This window comes from Polyodon spathula, chromosome 3, assembly GCF_017654505.1.
Source record: "Polyodon spathula isolate WHYD16114869_AA chromosome 3, ASM1765450v1, whole genome shotgun sequence".
Lineage (NCBI taxonomy): Eukaryota > Metazoa > Chordata > Actinopteri > Acipenseriformes > Polyodontidae > Polyodon > Polyodon spathula.
Genome location: NC_054536.1, coordinates 90,084,439 through 90,105,924, shown reverse-complemented (window position 1 = coordinate 90,105,924; position 21,486 = coordinate 90,084,439). Strand labels below are relative to the sequence as shown.

General features: G+C 40.2%; 1 protein-coding gene across 5 annotated transcripts in view; it reads left to right on the top strand.

The window, feature by feature from the left end:
• Nucleotides 1-21,486, top strand: part of LOC121313618 (oxysterol-binding protein-related protein 3-like) — a 71,429-nt gene that overhangs the window by 38,161 nt on the left and 11,782 nt on the right. For 2 of the 5 annotated variants that reach the window (XM_041246343.1, XM_041246345.1), the window contains 4 exons: nt 2,289-2,419; nt 12,199-12,333; nt 15,142-15,217; nt 19,562-19,809. In XM_041246343.1, coding sequence (XP_041102277.1) covers nt 2,289-2,419; nt 12,199-12,333; nt 15,142-15,217; nt 19,562-19,809 — 590 coding nt within the window. Of the gene's footprint in view, nt 1-2,288; nt 2,420-5,271; nt 5,380-12,198; nt 12,334-15,141; nt 15,218-19,561; nt 19,810-21,486 lie in introns of all 5 variants that reach the window. The other 3 variants (XM_041246347.1, XM_041246344.1, XM_041246346.1) reach the window with 3 other exon arrangements.

The window sequence follows — 21,486 nt, the reverse complement described above, 5'->3', positions numbered from 1 at the left end:
CCCGTCCGCAGGGAAAGGTTCTTGGCCGTGCAAGATCGTTGTCTCAGTAGACAGGCCCGTGTTACTGTAAAGCCGGCCAGCCCGCAGATACAGATAACCGCGGGTAGAAGGAGGGCCAAGGAGCAAGAGAAGCCATAAACTGTGCCCACGCTGTAACCATGGTTTGTGAGGAGTATGATAATCAAGCCCAGAGGGTCGTCCAAGGGGGCGGATAGTGAGCCAATATACCCCAGGTCTTAGGGTGTGTCTGGGAGTGCTACCTACGCGCTGAACCCGTTTTGCAGATTGTGGTCTTAGTCTTCCAGGTTGTTGGACCGATGTCCGGCTACCGGGCGGCGCCTGTGGCTTTTGAGAGCCGGCCACTGCGCAGTGAGGGGCGGGACCGGGGGCCCGAAGGCAGCACACGGGGGGATTAGGCCAACGTCGAACGAACGGTCTGGGGGGGCGCAAGAGGAGTGCCCCAACAATCAGACCTCCGTCTGGTGGCTGTCGGTACCACTGTCTGGGGCCGGGAGGGGCCGGGGCAGCTCGGGGAGGGGGTCGGCGCATCACCATGTCGAAGGGACGCAAAGCGGGGGGGGGGGTGGAGGGCGGGTGTGGGTTGGATAAGGGTCGGGGGGCCCGGGCGGCCGACCGGAACCCACGGTCGACCTGCTATCTCCCGGTACCTATCAGGCTAGAGGGGGGAGCGACTGCCAGGAAGCGTGGGGGGGCCAGTCACTCAAGAGCCGGGGGCTGTCGCACGGCCTCCAGCCGCCAGGTCTGCAGGCGGACGAGGGAGGACAAATCCTGGATCGGCGGCCGGCGCACACTTGGGTGTGGCTCCGCTGGGGGGGCGCAGGGTCCCCACATCACAGTGTCACCCGATCGGCGTGAAGCCCTGGGAGGGGGGGGGAGGGGGGAAGTGGATGGCGGCTGCAGCGGGCCACACCCTTGCAGGACGATGCGGAAACGGCGCGGATTGCCCACGCGGTACTTCCCCCCTCCGTTCGCTGTGCCACACGCACGGGCGCTCGAAACGGCCGCGGGAACGGCGGGGCGGCGGCGGGCATAGCCGCCCTAACGAATTGCCGCAAAACGACGCGCATGTGAAGCAGCTGCGCCGAGTGGCAGCTTGGTTGGAGCAACAAAAACACACCGGCGGTGGTGCCCCAATGCTACTGGGGGGGAGGAAAAGCAATGCAAGATGCAGGGCCCGGGCGGTGCTGCGAAAGGCGGCTCTGGACTTTGCCACGTGTACCCTAAAAATCGCGGGGGCGCGGCCACGCCGGTCACGGGGAACGACTTCCTCATGGAACTGCGTAGGACTCGGACGGGCGGGCTCCTCCCCGCGCCCTGGCGCAACGAAGTTACATTGGAATCAGCGGACGCCAAGGTTCAGCTTGGGTGTGTATTATAAAAACAACCCCGGCGGGGTGCCCCAGGGGCCGCTGGGGTGAGTAACAAGGCAGAGGCATGGCCTCCGGGCTCGGCGAAACGGCTCGGTACTTGTCCACGCGGTACGTCGCCACTCGCTGTCGCTCCCTCGCTGTCGCTGGAAAAGAAAGTTCCGTTTGTCACATGGTCCCCTGGGCGTCCGCCGCCCAGCGTTGGGTGATACAATGTTCGCGGGGGGGGAACGTAAGCGCGATACGAGTGCACGGGGGGGGGCAAAAACACCCGCCTGGGGTTTTACAAAATCGATCTTTGAAGAGAACGCCAGTCAGAGGCGGGGTCCCATTTAAGGAAAGTCCCGGGGAGAGGCCCTCGGATTCAACATGTAGAATCTCTGTGGCGAAAGGCGTCTCAAACAAAAACTGTGAAGTCCCCACATATATACTCAACTACTTATCACAAAGGAGGTTCGGAGCCTAAAAAAGTCAATAGTTATTGATTAGAAGCTATAACATTACATGCTGTTGTTTTAATCAGTCGTGCTTCAGGGGTACAGTACCGTAGTGCAGATGAAGACGATAAAATCCGTATGGAGAAATCTGGGGTTCTGTTAAAGTGAAACTGTGTTTTTGCTCTGGTAATGTCTGGATTTGTTCATCTTTTGTATGAGCAGTGTCCTTTTGTTATTTTGTTTCAAGTCACTTGTGTTATGTTTCCAAGCGGGAGTGCTTCCTTAATCGTACTGTAAATGCACCACCAAGCTTTCTGAGTTGTACCAGTCATGTGGCATTTTCTGTATTGGAATTCTCTTGTTTTCCTAAATGCTCATTAAAGGATTAAAACTGTTCTCAGAATGTTTAGATTTTAACCAATAAGCTTTTTTTTTATTTTAATTATCTATTTTATTTTTGCAGTGCATTCCACCTTAAAATCAGCCTTCAGTATAATAACCACCGAGCGAGGAAAGCTGAAACAGACGTTGGATTGTGAAGCAGGCCAGCCACCATCCACACAGATGGTTGGTCTGAAGAATAGCCTGGCATCTGTAAGCTCATATTCATCTTTCCTGGGTTTCCTGCAGAATAGTTAGAGGTCTCGTAATTCAGTCAGTATTTATCTATATGTGGGTGTTATCATGAGGTAAGCCACCTTGCTGTGCACATTTTTACCTATCTTGGTGCTGTATAATGCAAATAAGGAATGGAAATTCTCAAGAACCGGCACGTTCTGAGGCTGTGTCACAATGAAATTGAGTATCATTGGTCAGTTTGTTGTTTTTTGTTATTTGAAAGACATTTCAAACACTTTATACTTATATAGTTACATCCAGCAGGTTGCATATCATCTATATATCAGTGAATCTCCACACAGATGATGGTGCATTGTGGCTCTAGTAAATCAGGAGATACAGTATCCACCTCACAACTCTCTGATTTGCCAGAGTAGAAATTTCAGCTGTCAGATTTGTAGGGGATCATAGATTATTTAACAAGCTGCTATAGTATTACTCAATGACAACTGTATTGTACCTTGTATTGTGAAAATGTATAGTATTGATTCTGCTGAGTGAGGTACTGCACAGTTTACTCATTCAGCAGACTAAACCCCAGACAGCCCTTATCAAAGATGACCTCTCTGAAAGCTGGGGGTGTACCCAAGGGCTTAACAGCGTTCACACTGGAGTGGCAGCTTTATTCGTAGTTAAAGCTGCTTAAAGCTGCTTCTGTAATTCAGTATTCCCCAGATGTTTTTGTTACTTCGATGAGCCGTTTACCTTCTAGTGTATTGCACCTGATACAGGGATTTTTAGGCCCAGTGTTTTGAAGGAAATATCCTTGCACTGCACAGTATTCAATTGTAATAAATGTCCTTCCCTCCTATTTGTTTGTTTGTTAATTTACATTTCGACATAATGGGTTATTGAGAAACACATTACCTTTTCTTTCAAGGAAGTTGTAAGGGGAAGCAAACACACACTCATGTTACAAGACCTTGCATTTGTATGTACTTTTTTTGTCGTTATTCCAAAATGTTTTAGCTAGAAACTTCATGCTTTGCCCCAGACATCAGAGCTGTTTGTCACGTCAAGTGACCTGTATGACGTTGCAAGGTTCTTGGGAACTGCCTGTTTCATAGCAATAGATGTTAAAAAAAAAAAAAAAAAAAAAAAGTTTAAGCATGTACAGTTTATTTTACTACTACTAAACGTTTAGCCATTCACTACACTTTACCTCTAATTTCTTAACCTCAGGAAACGGTAGTATTAGATAGATCACTTAAAGTAATTGCTTTGAGTAATCTACCTAATGCATTCAAAGGTGTGTCCTGAAAGATTGCTTTTTCCAGTGTAGGAGTATTAGTCAGTTTTTTACATCCCAACCTTTCCCAACCAAAATCACCATCCCGTGTTCAAATGCAGCCACCGTCTGCCCGGATTGAAATGTGAACACGTTATAAAGATGTTTTGTGTCTGTTAAGAGAGCTGTCAATTTAGACATCAGATCAGACATGACAATTCCAGTTTTATAATTCTATTGCATTAGCTGATTGATAATATTGGGGGTCTTGACACTGAAGTATGGTTACATTCTTTATTATGGCTGTATCTAAACTGGGGTAGAGTGCTATCTGTGACCATCTACTTCACTGGGAATGCATGGCGGACAGATTATTCAATAATATTCAGGCTGTATTGCTGTGCAGCTCATTTAATGGATTAATCTGAAGATCTACAGTAGGTGAATAGATTTATACTTTGCATAGTTTCGAAGATTAGTTTCAGTTAAAGGTGTATAAATTGTATTGGCACAGGTTAAAAGCTAACCTTGTATGCCTTCATTCACTGATCAGCAGGTCATCTACATTTTGTGGTAAGAAAATAACATTAAAAACAGTTTGCTTAATAAAGCAGGCAAACATCTACTGCAAGATCATGGACAGATTTTTTTGTAGATATGTATTAGTTATTCAATTTATACACTTTTAATTTAATATTGTTTTTTGTGTTTGTTTCGTAAGGAACCGTGTCATTTGAAACGAGTGTGTTTAAATGCAGAGGGCAATTATTTAACGCAGCTATTTATGCTGATATAGTAGATAAAGCAAAAAGGTGAAAGCAGACATTCAGCTTTAAAAACAGTTACCGCACTCAAACACTTCAGGCCTTCCTGTCAGGAATTGTTTTCTCCACAGGCATTTCCTCATGGCTTGTCAATAGAACCCTTTGTTTATTGTAACAGACACCAATGTGGAGTATTCTCTACATGGTGTACTATAATTCTATTTGCTGGTTTGTTTAAATACTATGGTATTTGAGCCATGTATTATAAAAGGGGAAAAAAGGTCATACTGAATCTTAACATTTAAAAAAAGAAAGACACAAATTTGAGAACCATCGTGGTCCGATAGAGGTAGTTCAAGAGTAGCATTGTATGTAGTGATATTTCATATTGACTGTAGGGATAAAAACAGTCTTTTTTTTGCCCTTCTGCTTTTACATACATGTCACAGTTGTCCCAGTGTTTTGTCACTAGACCCAGCCTTACGAAGTCGATTATTTGGCAAAGTGATATACTTAAAATATTGTATGGTCTCTCCTTTGCCTTATGATCATTCAGTGTTTAGATTGTAGCTGTAGAAGAAGGCTGGGTGTATTTATATAATAAATTAAATATAAAATTACCGTCGTAACCAAATTATATGCAGATTGCTGGAGAAAAATGTGCTACTTTATCAACACAAGTAAACCTGTATTACAAACCTGCTTTTATAATTTTAAAAAAAAAAATCGTTCCCTTCAAGGTGAAATACACCCATCCCTTTAGACTCGTCATAGTGATTTGAATTGATTGCATCAACGCTTAATGTAATGTCTTGCTGAACCATTCCTTTTTTCAGATGATAGCCCAAAACACAGAGCTGATGGGCCGGCTGTGCAGGATTCACATAGAGTCCAGGATATTAGACTCTGCTGGCAATAAAAACACAAGTTCTGGTCCAGTGCAGGTTGGTTTTAGGATCTGGCTTTACTAAGTACTGCAAGGTGATTTCACTTCATCCCAGGGTAAACTGGAGAAAAGTGGGTTCAAAACCAGACCTAAAAAAAGGATTTGTTATTGAAAGAAAGATAACAGGTTGGTGTTTTCAGAGAAGATGTTCACTTTTTTTCCACCCGTGGTTTTCCTAGAAAACATTGCTGTTTTAAAGTGAGGTATTTTCACCTGCGAGTCGTTTGATTTAATTATATGAATACATCTAAAAATGCATGAGAAGCATCCACAAGCCACTAAATTGTACATGCAGAAAACAAATATTAAACGGGACACTATCATTGTCATTAAGAAAGAAATTGATCCGAGGCAATAGGCTAGAAGAGAGGGAAAAGCATGCGTCGTCACTCCTTTTGTTTTTATCCGGGATTTTGTTACTTGCAGTAAATTGATTATCATTCCATTGGGATTTCCACACATTTCCTGATAGAAGAGAAAATAAAAGTGAAAAGGTTCATTCTTTCGTTTGAATAGCAAAAAAACCCACATTATTACATAGCTAGCAGCTAGAGAACACTTTTTTCTGTTTTTTTTTTATAAAAGGCAAATGCTGAAATAGTGTGCATTACCACAGTAAGAATTATTGTTGTTTTCATGCTTATCATAAATTAATTTAAATGCTATGAGAATTTCCCTTGCATTTTGAACTACCTCAAAACCAGTGCCCTGTGAAATTTATTATGTTGAAAATAATAGATCAATCTTGCATCCATTTTGTTTCTCATGCGAACACATGCCTGTGCGCTCGTTCAAATCTTAATGTGTATTCATTTCTGAAGTAATAGTGCTGTTCAGAATACATTTTCAATGGAAGCCTATGCAGAAAGTCTACCAAAATAAAAATATAATTAACATGTTTTAACATAATAGCAGCCGAATGCATGGCTTCCATCACATGCAGGAGCTGCAGTTTTGATGAATGGCTTTCAGCACCACTGAAAAGGTTTTACTGGAAAATCATCTGTTTCCTCCAATTATCACAGCAGGACAAAGACTTTAATCTCCCAGTGGGATGGGTTTTCCATTTCCTCTTTATTAGGTTGTGTTGGAAAAGCCCCTTCATATAATTTATATCCATTAAGGCACATTCACTGTGAAAATGTAATTTAAAAGCAAAAAAAGCGAAACGGGACCAGTTACAGAAAGTGTGATTTATTATGTACAGTAATTTGTTGATTTTATAAAATTAGCTAAGTCATACAACCCCCACCCCCAGAAAACAAAATCTAAAATGGAAGATCATATTAACACTAAACATATTTTCCCATCTGAAATGATTAAAAGAAACTAGGTCTGAGTCGTATTCAAGTTCAAAATTGAGTTTAAAAGACACCTTGGCTCTCTCCTTTTTTTTTTTTTTGTTTGCAGATTAAAAAAAAAAAATAATCTGATTAATTCGGAACAATGTGATTTTATCTCCAAGCTTTTGCATTGGTTACATTTCTCAGAAACAACTTTCTTTATACGAAATAGTTAACAAAGCTGAGCTATTAAACTGTTTATTTTGAATGTAGCTTAGTTCTGTACTGTAAACGGAAACCAAAATAATACCTTTTTTTTTTTTTAATTCGTCAACGAAAACAATAAGATACAGTGTGCATAAATGGATTGGTACAAACAGAAGTATGTTGGGATTTGTAATAACCAACTGATTCCATGCTTTGCACAGACTTGTTGCTGGTCATTTTTTGAAGGTCTGGGTTTTGAGGCGCTGAACGTTTTCGGTTTTTCGGTCTCTTTTAGACTCCTGGAACCTCCTATTCTATAATGACATCTACCCCACTGTGCCGTTCAAGATATTTTTCAGTATTTTAAATTATTTCTAAACCATTTACAGATATCTTCAAATGAATTGCAGATATCTTTAAATAATTTGCAGATATCTGAATTAAGCTAATTTAAGATATCTAAAATAGATTGAGATATCTGCAAATCAATTAAAGATATCTGAATACACAGTGTAACATTTTTTTTTTTTTTTTTTTTTTGTTCCTGGGTAGTAAGTGTTATTTCCTAATTGCTTATGCCTCAGTATAGAAAATGGCTATTATTCTCCACAAACTTTGCTTTTGTGACCAGGACAGTGATATTTCGAAATATCACAATTTCCAATGGGAAAACGGGCAAATGTGTGTCTTTTTTTTCACAGTCAGAAAAAACAACATATGAATCCAAATTAACATGTATTTATACTAAAGTAATACAAAAATGACTACAAAAGATTTAGAAGTGAGTAGTTTTTCGAGATTTACGATTATACTGTAAATACAGTATAATCGTAAATCTTGAAAAACTACTCATAGTGATATCATTTACAGATATCTTTACATTATTTTTAGATAACTCTAAATGTGAATTATGCTAACCAGGCAAGCCAAATTGTCATTAAGAGTTGTCTTAAAATGATAACTGAGATACCTTTTAATAAATGACTTCCTTTTCATTTAAATTTTAAAATAACTTCCTGTTTTTATTTGGAAATTTCTCTGATTTTCATTTTGAGAGATCTTGAGAGATTCTTCAATTTAAGACATATTACATTTAATTTGAGATATCTGTAATTTATTTAAAGTGGTATGTCAGGCTGTTATTGTGCCATTGGTGTATGGTGAGGCAAAGCCTTTGTCAAGAAATTGTAAAAGACCCATTAAGTTTTTGTACTGACATCTTCATACATCTATGAAATGGTACTTGCTTTTCAATCAAGTCATTGGAATTTTCCAAGCTGCTATATATAATATATATATATATATATATATATATATATATATATATATATAAAGATATATATAGATAATATATATATATATATAATATAATATATATATATATCTATATATATATATATATAATATATATATATATATATAGATCTACACCAAGAATACCAATATATAAGCCTGTGGTTAACAAAAACAGTTTCTTGGGGTAGTACTCCAGGCTTACCACTAGATGTCCAGGAAAACTACAAAGGAAATGGGCTGACCAGGAAAACTACATTTCCTAGAAATCTATAGGCTGAATGGCAATCCGCCTACACTGGGTTCGCCTCAAGTAATAAGTTGTTGGATAATTAAAGGTGTGAATAGATCATTCAAGAGATTTTTGGGTATAGGTAAGCAGCTTAGCTGCCCTGTTGTCAGTGAGGGAAATAGAGAGTGAATGTATAGTATCTTCGAAGGAAGATGGGTTTTGTTTTGTTTGTTTAAATTGTAAGTTACAAATAAAGTACGGTTTATTTTGAATGACAACTGTGCAATTATTGTCTGAAGTACCACCCTGCACCAGCATATATATTAAAGGGTTGAATTACATACCACTTTGTAGTTTTCCATATACTTAACAAAAAACTGACAAATTGAAAAATGACATTTCGAAATCTAACCTAAAATGTCGTACTACTTTTATGGCTTCCGGTAAAATTTTGCTATATCATTTTGTAGTTTATTTGATTACATGATGTTAAACAAAATGTCCCAAATTACAATAATCTATGTTTGTTTATTTTTTTGTTTGTTTTTTTTTTAATTGGGTCTCCATCCAAAAAAAAAAAAAAAAAAAAAATGTAGGTTATACTAAACTTTTGGCCATAGCTGTATATACTGCAACATTACCAAGCAAGTAAATTGCAGACTGGAGTGAACACTTTCAAAATATAACCCTGCATTTCTAAAGGGTTTCAACCAAATGTTGTGTCTGATAACATCTGCTTGTGTTCTCCATCCATACACACTGTCATCTGCCTGGTATTTATGAATATTAACAGAAAAGTGGAAGAGGAGATGCAAAGTGCTCTAGGTCTTAATTACCATTGTGTCAGGCAGAAGCCCTGCTGCTGTAAATGGCATATGTGTGTGAATGTAAGATTGGCAGGGAGGGGGGTAAATCTATCCCAGCCAGCAATGCTAATTGGGAGTGGCCACACATATAAAATGAGCCAGAAATCCTTAGCTGGAGGAGGAGTTTGAGGGTGAGTGTTTGTGTTGTGATTTTTGTATTGTTTAGCAAAGTGGTAGTGAAGACTAATGCCTAGTCTATATTTGATGACTCTCTTGTTTAACTGTTTTATTTTGGCCCTTATGCTGTGTTTATTTTGTTCGTTTTTGTGTTTCTTTTTGTTAAGTAAACGTGCACACCAGTGTCTCTGCGTCTCTTTCCTGCCAGTAACCTCTTGGGCCTTGATGCTACCCTGTCACGACCATGTGACCTGTCTTCTCACTATTTTTCATTTATTCATCTGTAGTAACACCAATTACGTGTTAATAAATTAAAGTAAAAAAAGGGCTTTGCTAATGCTGTAGAATCAAATCTTGGTCGATATAAATAATAATAATAATAATAATAATTAGTCTTTATTTTATATAGCGCCTTTCATGTACATATCAAGGCATTTCACGAAAAAAAAAAAAAAAAAACTATTTAAACAATTGACAGACTGTCCAATAAAACAAGAAATACATACATGAACAAATAACAGGTCATACAGTAGAAGACCAATTGTAAAAGTGGGTTTTCAGTTTAGATTTAAAAATACTAATAGTATCACTGACCCTTATGACCTTCAGAAGGTCATTCCACAGCCTAGGTGCTATACAGCAAAATGCTCGGTCACCAGAAGAACACTGCTTAGTTCTAGGTACTGATAGTAGGACAGAGTCAAAAAATCGAAGGCTACGGATAGGAGTACATGGAGAAAGAAGGTCACCGATCTAGTTTGGTGCTAACCCATGCAGAGCCTTAAAAGTTAATAGTAGGATTTTAAATTTCACTCTGCACTCCACTGGATGCAGTAATCTTTTATGACTCTGGGATGTTAGTTTGAAGTATTTTGAAGAGCTGGCTGATTTAAGGTTTGAACCTGAAATTAATACAGTGCTATCCCGTTATAACACTACATGTTCTAGTCCGGAATCTGTTAGAACACAGTAAAGCCGTGGCTCCCATTTCCCCCATAATGCAGTTTGACTCGCAAACGTTGGGTGAACCTTCCAGATATACAGTACGAAGTGTGGCAGACAGCAAAAAACGAAAGTCTCTGTTAAAACGAAATTCGTTGTGGTGCACAGAGTAAAAAAAGGTGAAACTGAAGCAGCAGTTTCAAAAGATATACAGAAAAACTGTGCTAAGAGTGAGAAGCTGCTTTGTGAATGTGCTGCTGTGACAGTGCAAGACTGTTTGTTGTTTTTGGTGTGGTCCAGGCTAACGGAGGCCGGGAATAATCGTCCCAATAAACCATGGATTCAAGTACCTGCAAATTAAAAAAATCCTTTATTTCCCACTGTATGCTAAAATATTAATTTGGTTGGTTGGCATTGTAAATAATTTTGGGAACAAAAATGCCAATATTTGTTAAGGCAAAACACAAATAACTCCGCCTCCTGGACCCCAACAAAACCACACTATAACTGGGTAGGGTAGCACTGTATTACAGTGAAGCCGTTGTGACTGATTGCTTTGCTGGTTAAGGAAGGGTAACAGCATGAAACGAATAATTAGTAGAACGTAGTTCAAAAAAACTTCAGTGCAATTAGTAGCGATAGGCTATTGGCACAATTGTTACACATCACATTATCAAATCTCTTTTATGCAAAGAGGGAATCTTAATGGAAACATTTAATGAATAATTACACTCGCAGGGCCCAACTGGGTAAATCAAATTGGAACGTTCTGTTAAAGCATTCTGAAAACTTCCCAAGTAGTTGTAAACACCCTTTTTAATGCAATGCACATTTAATTAATGGTACAGTTCTTATGAGTGACATCAAAATATTATCATAGCCCCTCCTTAATTTCTATAAAATGACACCCACTGGCATGGCGCATTGCAGTTAGTTGTAAACCCATGTAATCACAGGGTCAGGAATAGTAGTGCTATAGTCAGAGTGCTTCCTCTGTATTTGTTGTAAACACAGCCATTGTTGGACATTGTTCATGACACAGCAGTATACACTATACTCAAGGACTGGGTGGTGTTTTAAATCGAAGCTGTTCACTTCAGACTTCAGTTCAAGGACAAATGTAACATGTGTGAAGTGAACTGATGATCTTTTTAGTGACTAACTGAATTTAGAAGCATTCTACCAACTGATAAGGTGGTGTGCCTGTTTCAAATATGGAGATAAATTGCCAATTGTTTGTTTGATTTACAGTGGGAACTGTAACTGAGTATACAACACTTCAGCATTGATTACCTGATCCGTTTCTTACTGACTCAATTTTTGCTCTCCATTATGGAGCTGCTGTCCCTTTTACCAGCTTTTAAAACATGGCAAACAATGACAAAAGATAATATGACAATGTATTGCTGTTGATATTTTTTGGTACTTAAAGCCTTTTTGTGCCTCCATGTACATTGTCTGACAGCAAGTGGTTTGTGTTTCTGACAGCAGGTGGTTGCTTTGTGTTTGACAGCAAGTGGTTTGTGTTTCTGACAGCAGGTGGTTGCTTTGTGTTTGACAGCAAGTGGTTTGTGTTTCTGACAGCAGGTGGTTGCTTTGTGTTTGACAGGAGGTGGTTGCTTTGTGTTTCTGACAGCAGGTGGTTGCTTTGTGTTTCTGACAGGAGGTGGTTGCTTTGTGTTTCTGACAGCATGTGGTTGCTTTGTGTTTCTGACAGCAGGTGGTTGCTTTGTGTTTCTGACAGCAGGTGGTTGCTTTGTGTTTCTGACAGCAGGTGGTTGCTTTGTGTTTGACAGCAAGTGGTTTGTGTTTCTGACAGCAGGTGGTTGCTTTGTGTTTCTGACAGCAGGTGGTTGCTTTGTGTTTTCTTTCGGAAGCAGGACCCAATTGATGGCTGCAGGCCTCTAGAGCACCAGGTCTCCAGTGAAAGCAAGAATTCTATTACTGAGTCCCTCTCGGAGTTCTTCGATGCGCAGGAAGTGCTGCTGTCTGCAAGTTCTTCTGAAAATGAGGTCAGTACAAAGGAAGCAAATAGCTTGTACAAGAGAGAATCTCTTATCAGCTTTGCAGTATTTTAATCACTGTTTTATTTTAATGCATTATTGTGAGGGAGATGCCTACATGTGGTTAAGAGATAAGTAAGGCATTGAATTAGCAGACCACATGGAGAGCACTGTGCTCAAGGTCGCCGTTGGTGACTTGTGTTTTTCATATCTTTCAGGTTCATTTATATAAACCTGTGAGGTGCCTAACATTTAACCATTTAATTTGTAGCCATCACGATGATATGCCATAAAGCAAAAGTTGATATTTTTCTTTAACAAAAGTTTAAGAATCTTATTTGTAAAACCTTTTTGTCTTTAAATTAGTTTGGTAATAAAACAGTTATGCCAACACACATTTCAACGTTTATTTAAAACATCAGACAAGAAGTGGACTTTAATCTTGATACAATGAGTGACTCGATATGTAACCTTGTGCAAGTCTCTTGACAGCTCCACAGTTAAGATTAGTTAAGATATTCCACCTTCATTGTTTTTTCTCTGTAAATGAGGTCTCAAATATTGCAATAGTACAATCTGCCTTCCATGCATGGAATTTGTTCCAACAGCTCACCAGAGCACATACGGCAGCCAACAAGCTGTGATACAGTAATCTCCGTGTATAGGAACACCTCCTGAGAGAACACCCTTTTGGTGAAACAGATTTTTTCCGATTGTAAGCTCCGATTGTGTTCAACTCCGGCTAAGAGAACACTCCGTATGCTTCCCGAAGGGTGTTCTCTTAACCAGAGACGACTGTATTCTAGGTCACTTCTGTACACTATGCCCATGAGTTTCAGTTCCAAATTTGGAAAAAGAAACATTGGGAGCATTAAAAACAACAAAAACCCTGTGCGCAGCAAATGTTCAGTATCCCTCTTCCCAGCTCATTCATTGTCCTGGGAGGAAGCATTTAGTTGAACAACCCAAAAAAAGCCACAAATTGCTACAAAAAGTATGCATGCTAGCAGAAACATCATTAATAATATTGCCAGCTTTGTGGCTTTAATGCCTGTTGGAACACATCGCTGGATAGGTACAAGAACATTGTACTACAGAATTAAAAAAAAATCTAGTGTGCTATTTATTTATTTATATTTATTTATGTATTTATTATTAAGCTTTAACAACAACAAAAATAGCAATCAATACATTTATGATTATAAAAATGAAATACAATGTATAAAGAAGTACACCTGAAATAAAGCTCAACATAACATATAACCCTAAGTTGTGTCACAAGGCTTGCAGTTTTTGAGGTCATATCAAAATCCGGTTCATGGTGACCTGCTTTGATACATTCTGCCCTCTGATTGGTTGATCTAATAAATCTTCTGAACTTCTTGCCCAAATCGGATGTATATTTGTACCTTTGCATAGACCAGTTGTTCCACTTGGCTTTCTTTTAAAAATACTAACCATTTCTGCTGTTCTGACATCTAATATTTTGGGGTATCGAGGGCAGTATATCTTGGGAAAACAAACTTCTACAAAATAGCTTTCCGTAAGTAAGCAACAAAGATTTGCAATAATCTACTATAAGTTATAAATGCATGTATCAACATCTCTGAATCCCTCACATCCAGCACATATTTTAATTTGGCAACATTTATCAAATGATAAAAAGTTATTCTGATAACAGAATTAATTTGGAAATCAAAAGAAAGCTCAGGGTCCAGGGTAACACCCATGGTTCTTCACCGTAGTGGAAGGTAAAATGGAAATGCCATTAAAATTAATATTGATTGGATTACATTTCGCTAAACCCATTTTAAAACCAATTAACAAAACCTCAGTTTTGTCTGGGTTTATTTTCAGCCAGTTTGTGGCCATCCATGATTGGATCTCAGTTAAACACTTTGAGTGTTTACTACCATATCTGCCTGCTTATGAAATGATTCATACATTTGTGTATCTTCAGCATAAAAATGAAAGTCAAGATTGCATTTTCTAATCATGTCCCCAAGAGGTAACGTGTATACACTGAATAGAAGGGGCTCAAAACAGAGCTCTGAGGAATGCCACAGTGTACAGTACCTATTTCAGAGGTACAGTTGCCCAGTGAGATAAATTGGCGATGATGAGATAGATAGGAAACAAACCATTCTAGAACTTTTCCAGAAAGACCAACTTGAGACTGCAGGTGATTTAGCAGAATCTCATGATGGTATCAATCTCATCCTCAGTGGTATCACGTGCTCCAGAGAGAACTAATAAAGGAGGAATTGAAAGCATTCCAGAGTCTGTAGCCACATGAAGATCATTGCAAACTCTCAGTAAAGCAGTCTCAGTACTATGAACACAATGAAAACCAGGTTGAAATTTCTCCAGCAAGTCATTACTTCTGAGATGGTCATAAAGTTGGTCAGCAACATTTTTTTCAATTACTTTTGCCAGAAATGTAATGTTGGAAATAGATAGATAGTTTCCTAACCCCTCAGTGGAGAGATCTTCTTTCTTAAGAAAAGTTCTCACCTGCGTCAGTTTCAAATCTGTGGGAACTGTACCTAAAATTTAAAGAGGAACTCACTATGTTAGTTAAGACTGGACCAAAGACTGTCATACACTCTTTAATGAGCCAGGTAGGCTAAGGGTCTAAAATAGAACAAAGCTTCGAGACTACTTTCTCAATTTCGTCATTCGAAAGTTTTGAAAGTAACCAGTAGATGTCCAGATTTAAAATAGCCAGTAATAGATGTTGCCTGGGTACTGACATCAGGAGCCCCATACCACTAATTATGCAAATTTCTTAGTCACATCTTTTCTGTTCTATTCCAGGCTTCAGATGATGAGTCATACATCAGTGACATAAGCGACAACATTTCAGTGGACAACTTGAGCAACGATGTTGAAAGTGAGTGCGAGCATGAGACTCTCTCTTTCTTTTGTACAGCTTTTGATTTATAGATGGTTGTCACATCAGTACTAAAGTAGAGTGAATGTGGTTGGTTGATGATTCTGTCAATAGGCAATTAGCTTTGTGGTTTAACCATCTTAAGTCTGCTGCCAGAAATACAGTTTTCATTGTGACATTTATACTGATTACAACCATCAGTAAAGAGTTAGTGTTCAGCAGTTCAGTCCTGCAATTTGTAATGTAAGCCTTTATATTAATTGGTGGTGGTATTCTATTAGGCAGTTAGCTGAGTAATAAGGAATGAATAATTAAAAAGGTCATATTGGAATGTCTATAAACTGCTACAAAACTACAAGCATCCTGCACCTATCTAACCAACTTGTGCTAGTGACATTGTAATACTTAGGTAGCATTTGAAAAGAAGATTATATGTTAATAAAAAAGTGAGTTGTGAATCATTAAGCATGCTATTAATCATGGCAATCAATGCCATAGCCACCTCTGTTTGGAGACTCCTCTTGAACACATACAGTAGGGGAGTAGTGGCTGGTATTTTGGCATGTTCAGGGCTTATCTTTCTTGGTAAGACAATTGTTTAGGTGGGGGGGGGGGTCATCCAAATTGGACCCAATGTACTATTGACAATAACAAACAGTAACATTTGTCCTATAGTCATTTTTATTATTTTTTTAACAATGTGTCACTCAACAGCATTCCATTCTTCTGTTTACAAGAAACAATGCTGAGCCGTTTCTTTTCGTCTTCTTTTTACACTGAACTTTCACATTTCAAAGAGCAGTGCCCCCAGCAACCTCAAAGACAGCTGGCTGTGCCAGATGCCAGTGGTAGTGTTCAGAACCTGCCCGCGGCAGCTTGCCATGGAGGCTCTAATAAGCTCCGCCACAGAGACAGAAACCTCAGGCCAAGCCACAAGCCGTGCAGCAGTCCTAGGGGTTTGCTGCTATAGGCCCCAGGCCCCTTTTGAGGGAGCCATCTGGAGTATTGCCACCAATGTCTCGTCACTGTCTAAAGACACTCTCTCTTGGTGGAAACAGCCGGCCCATCTACGTCTTGGCGTAGCACTGGGTAGTGTCACCAGAAGCCTGGGCAGTTTACCTGGCTTTGCAGAATTTTTTGTAGGAGGTTCGAGGGAGACATGTGCTTTTCCGTACAGACAACACAAGTGGTGGCTTATATCAACCAGCAGGGCGGGCTCTGGTCACCCAGTCTCCATCATGTGGCCCGCAAGCTTTTGCTCTGGGCACACGAGAACCTCCTCTCACTGCGGGTGGTGCAAACTGGGTGAAGGACCTCCTCGCAAGGAGAGTTCCCAATGCCCCAGAGTGGAGGCTTCACCCAGAGGTGGTGAACCTCATTTGGCGAGAGGTTCGAGAGAGCAGAGATAGAACTGTTTGCCTCCCAGGAATCGACCCACTGTCCCCTCTGGTTCTCCATAATAGGAGGCGGGGACCTGTTGGCAGTAGATGCCTTGACACACCAGTGGCTGAGACAACTGCTATATGCCTTCCTATCGCTCGCCCTGCTCCTGCTCTGTTTGGAGAAAATCAGGCAGGACCAGGCCAGGGTGCTTGTAGTAGCCCCTTATTGGCCCAGGAATCTTTGATTTTCAACGCATCGAGCCTGCAGCTCAGGATCTAGCCACTGAACAGCTGCATTTGAGCTGTCTGGGTCAGTCCAATAGAGTTATTGACATCATACAAAATGCCAGAGCAGCGTCCACACATTCCCAGTACTGGTACAAGTGGGATGTCTTTCAGACATGGTGTCTGCCTCGTGGGGTCCATGCCACAACTTGTACCATGGCAATAGTACTGCAATTTGTTGAAGGTCCGGGCGCCATTTTGACTTGCCGTATCAAAATTGACTTGGTCTCCCGAGGTGCTAACTTCCTGACGGGGCAATTTTAGAAAGGGGCTTGGCGACTTCGGCTGGCTATGAAGGACATTGTTCCTCGCTGGAGGTTAAACGTGGTACTTATTGCACTCATTAAGCCTCCATTTGAGCCCATGCATTCAGCTGAATTGAAATATTTATCGCTCAAAGCGGCTTTTTTGCTTGCTGTCACGTCTGCAAAGCAGGTGAGAGAGATGCAGGCATTAACAATCGCGAAAGGTTGTTTAATTTTTACAGAGGCCAGGACAAAGACCTGCCTTTTTGCAGAAGATGATCTCAGCATTCTATGTCAACCAGTCTGTGAAATTGGAGGCTTTCCATCCAACTTCTTTCCAGTGAGCTACGGCTCTGTACGCAGGCCTTGGTGTACTACGTTGACAGGATGCAAAGTTGGAGGCAGTCCAAACTATTTTTTGTCTGCTATGGGGCGAAGTCCCATGGTCAAGCCCTGTCCTAATGTTCTTGACAGATGCACCCTGGAATAAAGCCCTCAAAGTTGCCAAGTCTCTGGTGAAATGGGCAGTGAGCTTTTCTGGAGTGGGCAAGTTGGCCAGCTCATAGGCAGTCCTGACTGTCTGCAATACATTTGGACAACGGCAGTGTGGGCGACTCCCCATACCTTAACTTAATTAATGGATCCTCCAAAACCCTGGTTTTGGAACTAGAGAGTTAAGGGCAGCTTTTCAGTTGGCCCTTACAACACAGACATAGAGGCGAGTTTCACACTACATTTTTTAGCCCTAGCTACTTCTTACAGGAGTTCCTAATGGTAATGCACAAGGCAGCCTCGGCTTAGCCTTGTAGTCTTCCAATCGTTCTGCAATGCTGCCCTAGCGACGGCTTTGGTATACTCGCCTATATGAAGTTTATATCTAAAGCTTGGGAGAAGGGTCACTCACCAGTCTCCGCGTTACCAAATTGAGTCATTCAATTTACACATTAGCTAATTAAGATTATTAACCCTTTGTGGTCCTATGTTGGACCAGGTCCTACCTTACAATTTTCCCTTTCCAGTCCAGTGTTGGACCCAGTCCGACATCATCAAAAAGACGTAAAGCACAGGGCTCTAGTAGTTTTTTTCTCCAGAAAAAGCCATGAAAACCTTTCAATGGCAGAGTGAGACTGACCAAGAAAAGGGCGTATCTCATAGCATCATCCACTAGAGAGACAACACGTACATAACAAAGGAAATAGCTGCTTCTGCATCCAGCGCTCAAAAATATCACAGTTATTTACAGAGCTTTTATGTGATGTTATAGTAATAAAATAATGACTTGGATCGCGTTATTGAGGAGTTTGGTGATAAAACGAGTGATCAGGAGAGGATTTATCAGTATGCAAGTCTATAAAGAGGTATGTGAAAAATACAGCGAACAAGGGGTGGGGCTTGACTGGAGCTACAGTACGGAGTGTCCTTTTGCGATTCAATGCCTTTTAAACCTGATTTTTGAAACCCTTTTATTCTAAAAACCTCTGAAAAGTAAAAAGCAAAAGATTTTTTTGTCCGCAAAACTTTTATTAAATCTGGACTGTTAGCGAATACAAACGCTTAATAAATGGACTGCAAAGGGTTAACCCTATAAATTACCCTCTTCACTTACCTCTCATTTGCGTTCCAGTTTCATCATAACCCACCACCTCCCTAGAGGTGGAGAAAATTTTAAAAATCTAGGTTTTATCTACAGGGGGCGGAGGCTGGGGGGGCTGGGGGGGGGGGGTCTCCGCCTCGGGTCCCAGTTGGCCAGGCAGCAAGCCCGAACCTAACGTTTCCTATCTTCCCAGATCACTTAAGATAAGTTTTAGTATTAACTGCTTAGGTAAACTCAGATTCTTCCTGAAGCTTGGTGGTATGTTTACTTTTTTGGCTGCAAAAATGTAATTCGGGTCTTCGTTCTTTTTTGGTCAGGGAGTAAGAGGTGCACCAGGATAAGTCACTAGATGCACATACACCTATTATCACTTGAAAGTTCCCTCAAGATAAGTTACAGACAGTAACTACTCAGTTTTCTAGGATAATTTCAACCTGGCGTCACATGCAGCAGTGTCTTCTGGGATGATTGAAGTCTATGGCTTATCGGTTTTAGACATGTTTCATTTTGTATTTTAGTCTTCATTTTGAATTCTTAATTTGCAAATGTTTATAACAAACATGATTTTAAGAACTTGTTACTAACCCTTGTCCTCCACTGATATTTGAATGATAGCTTACTTCTGTTGTGGTGAGCAGGTAGATTATGAATTCTGCAGTCGTTTGATAATGAGTCAGTGTTTTTTGATGGTTGGAATTGTATTTCTGGTATATAAATCACTCAGGAAACCCATCTAGGAGACAATACAACACTATGAAGTTTAAAGTCCGATACTGGATGCTTAAAGTCACATGAAATACTGTTATTGTAAGTGTCCCCTGGTCATGTCTTTGTTCAGGCTGTGTTCAGAATGGATCCCCTCAGCAGTTACGGAGGCGCTTCTGCTTGCCTGCTCCAGGCCCCGACACCAGCAATATCAGCCTGTGGAACATCCTGAGGAACAACATTGGAAAAGACCTGTCCAAGGTGGCCATGCCTGTGCAGCTGAACGAACCGCTGAACACCTTGCAGCGTCTGTGTGAGGAGCTGGAGTACAGCGAGCTGCTGGACATGGCTGCGGAGACACAGGATCCATTCCAGCGCATGGCAAGGGCTTCATTTATTTAATACTTTCTCTCAAAATCCACCATCTCATTCATGACTGGCATCCTGGGAGGACAGCAAGCACACACAGTCCTCTTTCATCTTTCGAACATTACAGATACAGATACACATACAGCTATGGCCAAAAGTTTTGCGCATCACCCTAGAATTGTGTGATTGAGACAGTGGCTGTCAAAAGTATTCACTCTCCTTGGACTTTTCCACATTTTATTGTGTACAACATGGAATCAAAATTGATTTTAATTAGTTTTTGCCACTGATCAGCACAAAAAAAGTCCATAATGTCAAAGTGAAAAATAAAATCTACAAATTGCTCTAAATTAATTACAAATATAAAACAGAAAATAATTGATTATATAAGTATTCACCCCCTTGAGTCAATATTTGGTAGAGGCACCTTTGGCAGCAATTACAGCCCTGAGTCTATTTGGATAAGTCTCTACCAGCTTTGCACATTGATCTTTTTTTTTTTTTTTTTAAATTTTTGTCTGTTTTTCATGTATGGAAAACTAGAAAGCAGTATGTAATTCAATATGCTAAAGTGAATGAAGGTTTCATTCGACTTTATGAAGCAACATTAGTTAGGGTGATGCAAAACTTTTGGCTATAGCTGTATACTCTGAAATTTAATATCAGCAAATGAAACATATGCACTAAATATTAAAAACAGTCAGTTTTTTTTTCATTTCATTTAAGTTCATTTTCATTATTCATTTAAGTTCCTTCTGAATTTCTGGTGCTCTGAATGCAAATGCCTGCCTCATGCATGGCTTTTTTTATTTTCAGGACAGAGTGCACTTGTCTCAAAGAATACTTTAAATAACCATTTTTGTTTTGGGTTTAGAAAGCAGGAACTTTGCTTGACACACTGCCAGTACCTTTTCACTGTGAGACCAGTTGCAGATATCCCTGATTAGGACTGTGTTGTTGTTTCTTGGGTAGTGGTAATAGAGGGATTGACAGCAGCCTCTAAAATACAATGTTGAAGAGTAACAAGCAGAGGCAGGTCATTTTAGAGCCTGTGTGCTCGGTATGACTACAGTGTTCAGAATCACAGACACTACAGTTCTAATCACATGGTCTTATAGAATATATAGGGATCTGAAGTGGAACCCCCCCCCCCCCCCCCCCCCCCCCCCCACCAGTTCTGCAAACTCGTTCTGGGTTTAGCGCTGGTTCTGATTGCTGAAACCGGATCACTTCAGTGATGAAATTAAATAGAGTTATACAAACAGGTTTGAGTGCAGCCTAAAACAATAGGGTTTCCCACCACTGTATTGTGTAATTATACAGTTCAAACAGCATAACCCATGGCCAAAAAGATGAAAAAAGTGTGGAAGCTGGTTGTATAAAGTCTCTAATTTTTCTTCTTTTTTTATTTTTTTGAAATAATGTCATTTCATTTGCAGTGTGTGTTCTTAATATGTATCCGGCAATTAAAATAATATATGTATCTAGGTTAGGAAAAAACCTTGGGGAGTCTGTTGATATATCTAAATGTGTTCTAAGTGGAGGCTGAGTGCGCAATTGGGTGCCGTTGGTTAATCCTTACTGGATAATTGAAGCAGACAGCTGCTTTTATTATGGGTTTTTAAATTTTCAAAAAATGGCATAGCCTGATTATTCTTTGAGTGGGCATAGTCTCTCACTTACCTGTAG